At 48.3% G+C, this 13,160-nt stretch overlaps 1 protein-coding gene across 4 annotated transcripts in view; it reads left to right on the forward strand.

The window, feature by feature from the left end:
- TSPAN15 (tetraspanin 15) overlaps positions 1–13,160 on the forward strand; it is a 48,670-nt gene that overhangs the window by 19,666 nt on the left and 15,844 nt on the right. For 2 of the 4 annotated variants that reach the window (XM_036336945.1, XM_036336946.1), the window contains exons 2-3: positions 5,322–5,507; positions 6,694–6,768. The exons of 1 other annotated variant lie outside the window; for it this stretch is intronic. In XM_036336945.1, the coding sequence (XP_036192838.1) occupies positions 5,322–5,507; positions 6,694–6,768 (261 nt within the window). The remainder of the gene's footprint in view (positions 1–5,321; positions 5,508–6,693; positions 6,769–13,160) is intronic. One more of the 4 variants, XM_036336947.1, reaches the window with a different exon arrangement.

Consider the following 13,160-nt stretch of genomic DNA (forward strand, 5'->3'; position numbering starts at 1 on the left):
AATGAGAAACACTTTAGATCCGTGCTGTCCAGTACGCCAATACGATGGCATGTGGTCAAATTAAAATAAAATAGAATTAAAAATTTAGTTCCTTAGACACACAAGCCACATTTCAAGAGCTTGTTAGCACCTGTGGCTAGTGGCTACCACATTGAATGTTACCAACATCATAGAATATTCCGTTGGCACCTTTGCAAAGACATTTCAGATCATTTCTCTCCCAGATCTTTGCAAAAGGCTGATCTGGAGGTCCTAGTGGCAGGACAGACAGATAGGTTTTTGTCATGAATCCTGATGACTCGACTCCTCCTATGATCCACAGAGCCTGGTCTACACAATGAGACTCATCGTTTCTAGGATGTGCAGGAGTGTGAAGGTTAAGGGAGATGATGCAGGTCTAGCACTTTGGGGGATGCTGTACAGCACTTCATAAATGGCAGCAGGTCTTACTGTCCCTCAGGTGAAAAATGAGGTTCAGAGAGGGGGGGTGACATGGCCCAGGACACTGCACTAACAAACAGAGGCCCGGATTGCCAACTCCCATCTTTAATCTCTTCCAGCCCTGATCTGGGCGGAGGAGAAGCTGGTACAGAGTGTGCTGAGTAGGAGGTGGCCTTGGGACAGAAGGGCTGAAGGATGCAAAGTCTAGGGTTTGTCAGCTGGGTGCAGGGACCCTGCTAGCCCCATCTCATTTAAAACCTCTCTCAGGCCTTGGAGTTTAGCTTTCCCCCACATCTTCAAGCTAGAAACTCAGAAAAGTGCTTGGTTTGGGCCCAACACGGAACCCTGGAGGCTCGAGTGCCCCCTGAGATAGTTTTAGAATGAACCCGTGCTTGGGGCCTTCCAGGAAGCACTGGCTCCTCCAGGAAGCCCACCCTGATTTTCTGACAATTCCTTTCTTCCTCTCACTTTTGTTCAAATTCCCAGAGTCCCCTGTCTCTCCGTAGCAGGAACTGCAGCTTGCTTCCCACAGACCAAGAGGCCTTCACCTTCTTTGTGCCAGGAACATTGCCCTTAGAGGTTAACAGAAGTAAAGGTGTGACCTTTTCTCCAACCCCAATTGAAAGACCTCCTGGATCCCATCCACAGGACCATTGAGGTCATTTCTAGCATCTCCCAATCTCCCCTCCTCCAGTCTTACCCCATGTCTAGTCTTGTGGCCCCTGGTAACCTCAGGACCTAGAGCACAATAGGTGCCTGGTTTGTGCCTTTTGGAGTGAAACTGGGCCTTTCACGTCCCCTCCAAGTGCAGACTTGCCCCAGCTGGAGGCGGGGTTGGGGGGGTGGGTGGGGGGGGAGAGACAGTCTGTGGAGGGGACAGTGACCAGATGCTTCCTGGAGGAGGAAACACAGGTGCTGGAGTGCCTCATGGGGCTCCTGCTTCCCACAGCTGCATGGAGCTGGGCCTCTCCCTGCAGAGAGGAAGGTGGGTCCCAGGCTGTGGGGCTCAAGGGGGGCTTTCAGCCCCTTTCACGCTGGGCACCCCGGTTCCTGAGCAGCCTGTTGAAGGCTTTGGGCCTGGTCTGTAGGCTGCCGGCAGCATGTGCTTTCCTTCTTTGGCCCCACCTGGGCGTGGCTGTGTGCCCCCTGCCCCAGCCTGTTTAGCTAAAGCTGTCCTGCTTGACAAATAGGCCATTTGCTTCCTGCGCTGGAGCTGGAGTGGCCGGCCGCCTGGGGAAGGGCTATAATTAGCAGAGAAGAGTGGATGTGATCGCACACTGGCATTGACAGTTAATTTTATAGTCGAATGGAAACATAAACTGATGTCATCGGAGATGTAAATATCATTTGGAAATCTTGAAGTTTCTGGGAACCGAGGAGCCCGGATCAGCCTGTGCTGTGTGGGGAGCCGCCTTGGGGTTGCCTGCCAGGCCTCTGGGAGAGCTGGGGTGGCAGCACCTCGAGGTGGCCCAGGAGGAACGGGCCGTGGGTACCCAGCGGTGGGGGAGTCGGGAGGCTTGGGCTGGCATTTGCCATGATAGCTTTCCCTATGGCTTCAGTGGCCTGGAAATGTTGTGGTGCTTTGCAACAGGAGGGCGATAGGAGGAAGTTTTGTTTCCTGCCGACATGCTGTTCTGGAGTGGGCCCTGGGGCTCAGGGGAGCTTGTCAAAACAGAAGCTGAGTTCTGCCTCTATGGAGAGGGCTGGGGTCCGTTCTGCTCAGAACTGGGCAGCAACAGTGCTGGTGTTTTGGAGATGGTTTCCAAAGCAGGACACCTTACCTCGGAAGCACAGCCTCATGGGGGAGTGAGGGAGGGAGGCCGGCTAGGCCTTCGCCATCCTGCCCGAGAAGAACTGTTTTCTTTGTTTACAACAGGAAACGTAGGACTCTCAAAAGTATATGGGTCAATTGTGAAAATATTAAGATGTTCTCCTGTTGGTTCAGTGACAGCATGAGGATTACACTTTCCATCAAGATGGAAAATGAGCCCCAGCTGGTTTGGCTCAGCGGCTAGAGCGTCGGCCTGCGGACTGAGGGTCCCGGGTTTGATTCCAGTCAAGGGCACATGCCCGGGGTTGTGGGCTCCATCCCCAGTAAGGGGCGTGCAGGAGGCAGCCGATCAATGATCCTCTCTCATCGTTGATGTTTCTCTCTCTCTCTCCCTGTCCCTCCCTCTCTGAAATCAATTATATGTATAAAAGATGGAAAATGAGCCCTGACTCTGTAGCCCTCAAGTTCACCTCGTCCTCACAGTCACTCTCTGCCTGGGCTCTGAGGACTGTGCTTCCCTGTGGGGTTCTTCCTTAACCATAATCCTCAGCCTTGGGGTGGAGGGGTGGCCGCCTCTGTGACTGGCTCAGAGTCGGGGCTGAGTGAGTGATTCTTTGCAAGTGCAGTGATCGGAAGCGGGGAGCTGGCTTTCTAAAGCTGCCCGCCCTTGTTCTCAAAGGCCCCACAGGGTTTAGGCTGATCTTGAACAACAATTTCACCGTGTTCTGGGTTTTGGAGCATGAAGTGACCAGATAGGCTTTGTTTAACCTTTCTCTTACAAAGGTAGGGCTCATTTCCCGGGATCACCATTTTCCTGGGTAGGGCCGTGTGTGCGTTTGTGCCCTGCCTTATAAATCTTAATGTTTACCCAAGTGGGTGAATTTGATGACATCATTTTACAGTTTTCCTGATATGGCCATGTGTGAATAACTGGCTTACCACTGAGTTTGTCAATGCCTTCAGCACTTCCTGGCCCATGTGTACTGGAAAGACATTCCTGCTAGACTTGGGGAGAGTGGATCTCTGTAACCCAATTACCTTTTCAAACCAAAGGAGTGGCACCTAGCTGTGAAATACAGCAGACTGCGGACCCGAGGGTAAGGATCCTGGTGCCCTGGTCATCCTGTTACCTGGTGTTTCTAAGTAAGGTTGGTCTGTGTGACATTTGGCATCCTTGCCCTTACCCAGGACAGTCTTTAGAAAGAAGTCAAAGGGATCTATTTGGAGGGCACGCATAACCAATTGAAGGCTGGGTAGGCCAGTAGCTGAAGGGACAGCCTCCTCAGTGTTCTAGATGTTGGCTTATCTGTGCTCATGGCACATCTTGCCAACATGTGAATTATCCCTCACTTCTTTTCCTCGGGCCTTAGCCGGCAGCACCATGTCTTCTGGTTATGCTCCCACATTGCCTTCCGCTCAGTGGAGGAGTCCAGATAGGCAGATGCGTTTGCTCTGCACCCACATGATCTGCCCCTGCGCTAGGGAGTGTGTGGCCTGGAAAGTCAGAGTCCTTGGACAGGCAAGAGACGTGGTAGGAAGCATTGACCTCACACCCACGGGGGTCTGTTGGGAAGCCCAGCTGGCATCCATTCAGCAGACACTGGTTGTAAACGCTGATTGTACTTCCTAAATGTCAGGGCAGTACTGGCTGTTGGGGATGCCCGAAATAGTCGAAAAAACCCCTCCTGGCGCGGAGCTTATATTCTTGTGGGGAAGACAAACGATTACAAAATCAAAGGGAAAAAGTCATATGCTGGCAAGTGCAAAGGAGAAAAGTCAAACAGGGAAATGGGATCAGGGTGTCAGGAGGCTGGATTCTTTCTTAAACAAGGTGGCCCCCCGAAAGGCCTCACCACGCACAGGTGACAACTGAGCAAGGGCAGGAAGGAGGTGAGGGAGTGAGCCATGTGGATTTCAGGAGGAAGTGCATTCCAGGCAATGGAACAGCCTGTGCAAGGCCCAGGTTCTCTGACTCTCCACCGGGCATTCCCCCTGACTCACCAAGACTTTTCCTGAGATTTCCAAATAGGGTCTGTATTAGTTTGCTAGGGCTGCTATAACAAAGTACCACAGACTAGGGGGCTTAACCAACAGAACATTTTATTTATTTTTTAAATTTTATATATTTATTTTTTAATCTTTTTATTGATTAAGTTATTACATATGTGTCCTTATCCCCACGTTACCCCCCATCCCCCCTCTCATGCCTTCACCCCCCTGTTGTCTGTGTCCATTGGTTAGGCCTATATGCTTGCATATAAGTCCTTTGGTTGATCTCTCCCCTTACCCCCACCCTCCCCTACCTTCCCTCTGAGGTTTGATAGTCTGATGGATGCTTCTCTATCTCTGGATCTGTTTTTGTTCATCAGTTTATGTTGTTCATTATATTCCATAAATGAGTGAGATCATGTGATATTTACCTTTCTCTGACAGGCTTGTTTCACTTAGCATAATGCTCTCCAGTTCCATCCATGCTGTTGCAAGTGGTAAGAACTCCTTCTTTTTTACCGCAGCGTAGTATTCCATTGTGTAGATGCACCACTGTTTTCTAACCCACTCCTCTGCTGATGGGCACTTGGGCTGTTTCCAGATCTCAGCTATGGGGAGTTGTGCTGCTGTGAACATAGGGGTGCGTATGTCCTTTAACAACAGAAATTTACTGTCACAGTTCTGGAGGCGGGCCGTCTAAGACTAAGGTGTTGGCAGAGTCAGTTTTTCTGAGGCCTCGGTCTTGGGTTTGTAGGTGGTCGTCCTCTCCCTGTGTCTCCCATTGGTCTTCCCTTTGTGTATGTCTGTGCCCTAATGCCCTCTTCTTAGAAGGACAACAGTCACATTGGATTAAGGCCCACCCACCTGACCTTATTTTAATCTAATTACCTCTTTACAGGCTCTGTCTCCTAATACAGTCACACTGAGGTCCTGGGGGTTAGGACCTCAGCATAGGAATTTGGGGGGGAATACAATTCAGCCTCTAACAGGTTCCCTCCCTGGACAGTCATTGGGTGAGCCCCCCCAATGGCCGGTACCACAGCCCTCACTAAGCTCTTCGGAGGAAAATCTAGTGCTTTCCAGTCCTTCTCACCTCTCCCTCCCGGCTTTCTCGCTGCAGCTGATCGGGACCCTGGTTCTGTCAGTGGGGATCTATGCAGAGGTCGAGCGGCAGAAATACAAAACCCTCGAAAGTGCCTTTCTGGCCCCGGCCATTATCCTCATCCTCCTGGGAGTCATCATGTTCATCGTCTCCTTCGTCGGCGTGCTGGCCTCCCTTCGAGACAACCTGTGCCTTCTCCAAGCTGTGAGTTGGCTCCGCGCACCCCTCAGCTGGTGGGTGGCAGGTCCTTGGAGTCCCCGGGAGAGGCAGGGAGACTGGCCCAGGCCTTCAGGCAGCTCTCCTGGAGCGTTTCCCGGACCAGCCTCTCTGCCCACAGTGGCCACCTCCACTTCTGCATATGAAGGCTGATTTGAATACTAGCCTTCTCACTCACTTACACCCTCTGTGGGTCCAGACTCCAGTTGGAAGGGGTTGAAACCACATTAAAATGAGACCAAGTGAAACAACAACCAGTTGGTAGTGAGTTCTTAACGCACATAACCAGCAAACCCACCCTGGGTCCAGGGGTGCAGGCTGCGCCCAGGGCTCTCTCCCCACACCTCCCAGCTGGACACCTGGCATTGCCCTTCTTTTCCCTCAGCGGTGGTCGCCAGCAGCCCCAGGCCAACAGAGTCCTTGTGGCTCTTGATCCCAGGGAATCTTTCTTGGTAACTCTGGCCCCAATCCCAGGACTCAGAAGGCCTGCCCTGGGGCCAGGGGTGGGGCCCGCCCTCCTGCCCCCCTTACTATGGGGTGAAGGATGGGTTTTCAAAGCTGGGGGTACCAGATAGGCAGACGCATTTGCTCTGCACCCACATTGTCTTCCTCACATGGGAGGCCCCTGAAAGCCCTATAAGCAGGGCCTCGGTGCTGCCTGAGGCTGGGATTTGCTGGCCTCCGTTTGGACAATGCTGGTACAGAGATGAAGCGCAGGGGTGGGGTGCATGTTCTCTGTCTCACTCTCCTCACCACCCTGGGAGTCTGGGAAGCCCCTTGCGAGGGGCTCTGCCCGCACAGCTGGAAATGCTGCCCTGCCCGTTAAGCCAGGCCTGTCCCCTCTGGAGCAGCCTGAGCGAGGACCAGCTCTCCTGTGGGGTTGAGGGAGGCGGGGGGGGGGGGGGGGGGGGGGGATGGCGGGATGCTTTTCCATCTCGGTCCCTGGGACAAACCTCGGTAACAGTCGGGCTGACAGCTGAGTCACTTTTCCTGACCACGGGCTCCAAAGACGGGCCTTCCCTCCGAACATCCACATCCTGTGTCCTCACAGGAGGAAGGGCGAGCGGCCCGGGAGGCGCTGTCATCCGACAGCGATGACTCCCGATGAGCTTGTCCTTGGAGTGGCGGCGCTTCCTCTGCCCCTCTAGGCGAATCTCTGAATTTTGTTTTTCAGTTTATGTACATCCTTGGGATCTGCCTCATAATCGAGCTCGTTGGTGGCGTGGTGGCCTTGCTCTTCCGGAACCAGGTGGGCCTGGGGCGAGTTATCAGCCATATGCATGCCGGGCCCTACTGTGTGTGCCCTGGGCTGTAAAACTGGGCGTGCGCAGAGAAGAGAGCAGGGCATACAATGCCTCGTTTATTTTGCTGGGGAGACGGGCACTGAAAGGGGAAACGAGAGAGCAAGAAATCAACACAGGGTGATGGGAGAGTGCCTGGGTGCAGAATGGGAGGACAATGACGAAATAACGAGAGGGAGCCTCCCAGGTGAGGCTCAGGGGAGCAGATACCCAGGCAGAGGGAGCCACTGAGGCAGAAAGGAGCTTGTCCAGTGTGTGGACCAGTGTGGATGCACTTGGCTGATGGGCGTGAGAGATGGGGAGGGATGGAAGGCGGAGCTGCAGTGCCGGCCAGTGCAGGTCACGGGGGTTCCCAGGGGCCAAGGTGTAGGAGGTGGGAATTTTCTCCCAAGGCAGTAGGAAGCCTTTGCAGAGTTGTGTGGGAGAAGTGATGTGATCTGGCTTTCATTTCACTCACTGCAGGGAGATAGGGGTTTGGCGTACATTTTGGAGGCACTGTCTATAGGACTTCGTTGTGCGGGGATGTCAGAGTGGGGATGAGAAAGGCTGAGAAGATCATGTGGCAACAAACCTGCTGGAAGGGTTTGCAGAATCAGGAGCCCTTTGAGTGGGTTCTCAGGACTCCTGGTCTCCCCCTCTTTCCATCACAGATGCCATGTAGCCTCAAACGAGCTGTGTGACCTTGGGCAAGTACTTCACCTCTTGGGAGCCCCCGGGCTCCTTAGGGGGGTCATGGTTCCCAGCTCATGGAGTTCGGGCTGAGGATTTGATGAGAGAATGCGTGTGAAGAACTTGGCCTCTAGTGCACCCTCATTACATATGAGCTCCTTTGCCCTGAAGCCTGAAGAAGAGAAGGGACTTGCCCAAGGTCCCACAGGAAGCCAGTGGCTGCGCGGGGCTGAGGGCCAGCTCGGAGATCCGGAGATCCGTCATTTCTCCCATAATCTGGTTCCTTTGTCTTCCTCCGGGCTTGGCGTTGGAGGCAGGGCTTGAGGAGTAGGGCCTGTTCTCAGAAACTCAGTTTTCTCTGTCCACTCCCCTGCCCCCACCCTCACCACCCAGACTGTTTTGTTCCTGGCACTCATGGGCATCACTGTTGGACGGTGCACCAGGGATGCAGCCAAATTGTCCATCTTGTCAGAAGTTGAGCCCAAGGCAGCAGTCACTGTCCCAGACACAAAGTCCCCAGACACCAGGCTGCGCGGATCCCTCAAATGACCCAGAGTCTGACTCCTGCCAAAGTCTTCACTGCCTCAGGTGGGAGCAGGAAACAACTGTTCTGCCTGGGTCTCCTATGAATGGACCCTAACCACAGGCCTGTCTACACCCCTGGAACCCAGGGGTCTTCGTGTTTTATGAGCCCCGGGAGAGGGGAGAGGAGATTCCCATCGTATTAATGAAGTCAGTGAGGCACAGAGAGGTTAGGAAGCCCTCCCAAGAGCACACAGCAAGACAGAGGCAGCTCTGTCCTTTTTTCAATTCTATTTTTTCTATCCCCCTACCCCCCAGGTTTATTGAAATATAATTGACAAATAAAACTGTAATATATTTAAACTCTACAATGTGATGATTTGCTATACATAAACATTGTGAAATGATCATCACAATGAAGTTAAATAACACCTCCATCACCTCACACGGTTAACTTTTGTGAGTGTGAGAATGTTTCAGATCTACCCTCTTAGCAAACTTTAAGTATATAATACAATATTGTTAGCTCTAGTGACCATGATGTAAATTAGATCCTCAGAACTTACTCATCTTAACATGGCAAGTTTATACCCTCTGACCAACACCTCCCCATTTACACCCACCCCCAGTCCCTGGCAACAGCTTTTCTACTTTCTGGTTCTATGGATTCAACTTTCTTCTTCTTCTTAGATTCCACATATAAGTGATGCCAAAGAGTCCATACAGTATTTGTCTTTCTCTGTCTGGCTTATTTCACTTAGCATAATGTCCTCTAGGTTCATCCATGTTGAAACATATGGCAGGATTGCCTTCCTTTTCATGGCTGAATAATATTCCATTGTATATGTGTGTGTGCTGTATATGCACAATACAATATGCATGCTGTGTTTTTCTTTAGCACATTCATCTGTTCACAGACATGTAGGTTTTTTCCATATATTGGCTGCAGTGAACGTGGGAGATCTCTTCATGGCAGGTAGCTCTTTTAGGTAGTGATTTTATTTCCTTCGGATGTCCATCCAGAAGTGGGATTGCGGGATCATATGGTAGTTCTAGTTTTAATTTTGTGAGGAAACTTCATACTGCTTCCCATAATGCTTGCCCAGTTGACATTCCCCCTAACAGTGCACAAAGGTTCCCTTTTCTCCTCAGCAACATTTGTCATTTCTTGTCTTTTTCTTAATGGACATTCATGCGCGATGATGGCTCATTGTAGTTTTGCTTCGCGTTTCCCTGATGATCAGTGATGCTGAGCATCTTCTCATTTACCTGTTGGCCATTTGTCTGTCTTTTTTGGAAAAATATCTGTTCAAATCTTCTGCCCATTGTTTAATTAGATGATGATGATGATGATTGCTATGGGGTTGCAAGGGCTCCTTATATATTTTAGTTATTAACCCCTTATCAGATATATTATTTGCAAATATTTTCTCCCATTCTGTAGGTTGTTTTTTCATTTTTCTGATAATTTCCTTTGCTGTGCTTAAACCTTTTAATTTGATGTAGCCCCACTTGTTTATTTTTGCTTTTGTTGCCTATGCTTTTGGTGTCAGATAAAAAAAATTATTACCAAGACCAATGTCAAGGAACTTACTCCCTATGTTTTCTTGTACACGTGTTATGACTTTAGTCTTACTTTTAAGTCTTTTGTCCATTTTGAGTTGATTTTTGTAAGTTGTATGACATAAGGGTCTAGTTTCTTTTTCTTTTTCTTTTTCTTTTTCTTTTTTTTTTTTTGCATGTGGATACAGTTTTCTCAGTCCCATTTACTGAAGAGACTATCTTTTCCCCTTGGTGTACTCTTGGCACCTTTGTTGAAAATTACTTGACTATATATTTCTAGGCTCTCCATTCTGTTCCATTGATCTATGTGTCTGTTTTTTTTAGATAATACCATACTGTTCTTGTAATATAGTTTGAAATCAGGAAGTGTGATGCCTTTAGCTTCACTTTTCTTGCTCATCATTACTGTAGCTATTTGGGGTTTCTTGTGGTTATATACAAATTTTAGGATTTTTTTTTCCTATTTCTGTGGAAAATGCCATTGAAATTTTATAGGGATTGCACTGAACCTATAGATTGCTCTGGGTAGTATGGACATTTTAACAATGTTATTTCTTTCGATCCATGAACAAGGGATATCTTTCCAATTATTTGTGCTGTCTTCAATTTCTTCCAATGTTTTAAAGTTTTCAGTGTACAGGTCTTACACATCCTTGTTTAAATTTATCCCTAAGTATTTTATTATTTTTTATGCTATTGTTAAATGTTATTGTTTTCTTAATTTCTGTTTTTTGGATAGCCCATTGTTAGTGTGTAGAAATGCAACTGACTTTTGAATGTTGTTTTTTGTATCCTGCAACTTTACTGAATTTGTTTATCAGTTCTCAGTTTTTTGCTGGAGTCTTGAGGATTTTCTATATATAACATCATGTCATCTGCAAACAGACAATTTTACTTCTTTTTCTCTAATTTGGATGCCTTTTATTTCTCTTTCTTGCCTAATTTTCTTGTTTTGGCTAGGACTTTCAGTACTATGTTAAACAGAAGGGGTGAGAGTGGGCATGGTGTCTCTTCCTGATCTTAGAGGAAACTTTTTTAGCTTTTCACTTTTGAGTATGATGTTAGCTGTGGACTTGTCATGTATGGCCTTTATTATGTTGATACATTCTTACTATACCTAATTTGTTGAGAGTTTTTATCAGCAAGGATATTGAATTTAGTCAAATGCTTTCTGCATCTATTGAGATGATCATATGATTTTTCTCTTTCATTCTGTTAATGTGGTATATCACATGGATTGGTTGGCAGATGTTGAATCATCATTGCGTCTCAGGGATAAATCCCACTTGATCATGATTTTGTAATTCTATTGATTTTGGTTCGCTAATATTTTGTTGATGATTTTTGCAACTATGTTTATCAGGGATGTTAGCTGGTATTTTTTTGTGTGTGGTTTCCTTGTTGGCTTTGGTGTCAGTGCAATGCTGGCCTCGTAAATGAGTTTGGAAGTGTTCCCTTGTCTTCAATGCTTGGGAATAATTTGAGAAGGGTCGGTATTAATTCTTCTTTAAACATTTGGTAGAATTTACCAGTGAAGCCATCTTGTCCTGGACTTTTCTTTATTGGGAGACTTCTCATCACTGATCAAGTTCGTTACTCATTATTGGTCTGTTCGGATTTCCTATTTCTTCAGGATTCAGTCTTGGTTGGTTGTATGTTTCTAGGAATTTACCTGTTTCTTCTAAGTTATCTAGTTTGTTGGTGTATAAGTGTTTATAACAGTCTCTTATGATCTTTTGTATTTCTGTGACATCAGTTGTAACGTCTCCTCTTTATTTTTGTAGCATCTCTTTCATTTCAGATTTTATTTATTTAAATATTATGTTTTTTCATAATCTAGCTTTGTCAATTTTGTTTATATTTTTCAAAAACCCAACTCTGAGCTTTATTGATCTCTTTAAATTGTATTTTTTAGTCTCTATTTCATTTGTTTTCACTCTGATCTTTGCTATTTTCTTCATTCTAACTTCTGGCTTAGTTTGTTTTTCTAGTCCTTTGTGGTATAAAGTTAGATTGTTTATTTGAGATCTTTTCCCCCCTTAATGTAGAAAGAATCACTATAAACATTATCACTATAAACTTCCCTCTTAGACCTACTTAAATGTTGGTATGTTGTGTTTAGATTTTAATTTGTCTTGTGATTTTTTTAAATTTCTCTCTTGATTTCGTATTTGCCTCGTTGGTTGGTTTCCCAACCTAGTCTTGCTACCTGCTCCTCCTTCTCCTCTTTTCTACTTTTCAGACGGTCTGTTCTGCGCCGGCAGAGCCAGGACATGGGTTATTTTGTCAGCAGTGCTGAGGGGAGAGTTGTTTATTCCATTTGCCCACGCGGATGCTTTTCTGTGCAGCCAGCAGGGCTGCCGGCCGGCCTGCGGCTTTCCAGAGATGATGGGTTAGTGCTTTGCTGGCCACGGCCCAGGTCCAGGTCATGGTCAGCAGCAGCAGTGGTTTTAATAAACAATCCCCTTTGTGAGCAGCAGTCTGGTTTCCAGCGTGCTTTCCCAAAGGCAGTCCGATTTGTCATTTTCCAGCGCCTCGCAGTCACAGGGCTCCGACACCACTCCTCTTTAGTGCGGGAGCCGAGCCAAGATGCAACCTCCAGGGGCCGTTTAGCCCTCACAGCTAGGGATGCTGTGGGCCTGAGGTCAGGGTGGGCATTACCAGTATCCCCAGACCCTGAGGGCACCGTGGGGTGAACTGTGTGCCTTCCCTGTGGATGGGGTGTCCCCTCACCGAGCCCTGCCAGAGGATGTCTCGGTATGTAGCCCAGGATGGACCCTCACCATCAGGGACGCAGTTGTTTGGGGTTCATGGTGGGCTGTGCTGTCCTATGCCTATAATACATATTTCAAAATAATTCAAAAATGAGATGCAAAGCTATAAGTGCAGTAAGATTTCCATATGAAAAAAAAAAAAGGCCTGGAAACCTCTGGAAGGAAATAGAAATCTGAACACACAAACTCACATTTCCTCCAAGGGGTAGGGACAGGGGCGATTTTTATTTTCTTGTTTATATTTTTTTCCTAGCTTTCAAAGCTCCTTTTCCCTTTGTCATAATCCTGGGGAAAATACCATATAAAGAAAAATAATGTCCCTCCCAACTCCAGTGCAGTGTGACTTCGTCAAACAAGAGATGAGCCAATGGTGAGGCTAGGGAAGGAGCAGCCTGGCTTGTTGATGGTGCGGGGAGGGGCAGTGTACGGTGGAGAAAAAGGCGGGGAGCAATCACGGTCAGCTGCTGGGAGGAGGTGAGCTCCCAATTCCATGTTCTCCTCCCCAAGAGGAGAAGACAGCTTTCTCTGAGCCACACTGTCACAGGTCCAGTCCCCACAGGTCGCCTGCTCACTCTAAGAATCCACTTGTGGTGACAAATGGGGACAAATCATCCAGCGAATAACTTCACACTAAGTTCTCAGGAAGATGCATGGACCGTGGCCACAGCCAGGCTGCAGAGATACAGACTCCCTGGAGTGAGGCAGAGACTCTCTACCAGCGCCTGGCCCTGGACCAGGGTTCTGCTCTCAGGCCCCTCCTGACAGTCAGATGGAAGAGACCTCTCTGCCTGTACAGTCCGGTGGCCATGCAC

Source organism: Myotis myotis, unplaced genomic scaffold (assembly GCF_014108235.1).
Source record: "Myotis myotis isolate mMyoMyo1 unplaced genomic scaffold, mMyoMyo1.p scaffold_m19_p_15, whole genome shotgun sequence".
NCBI lineage: Eukaryota > Metazoa > Chordata > Mammalia > Chiroptera > Vespertilionidae > Myotis > Myotis myotis.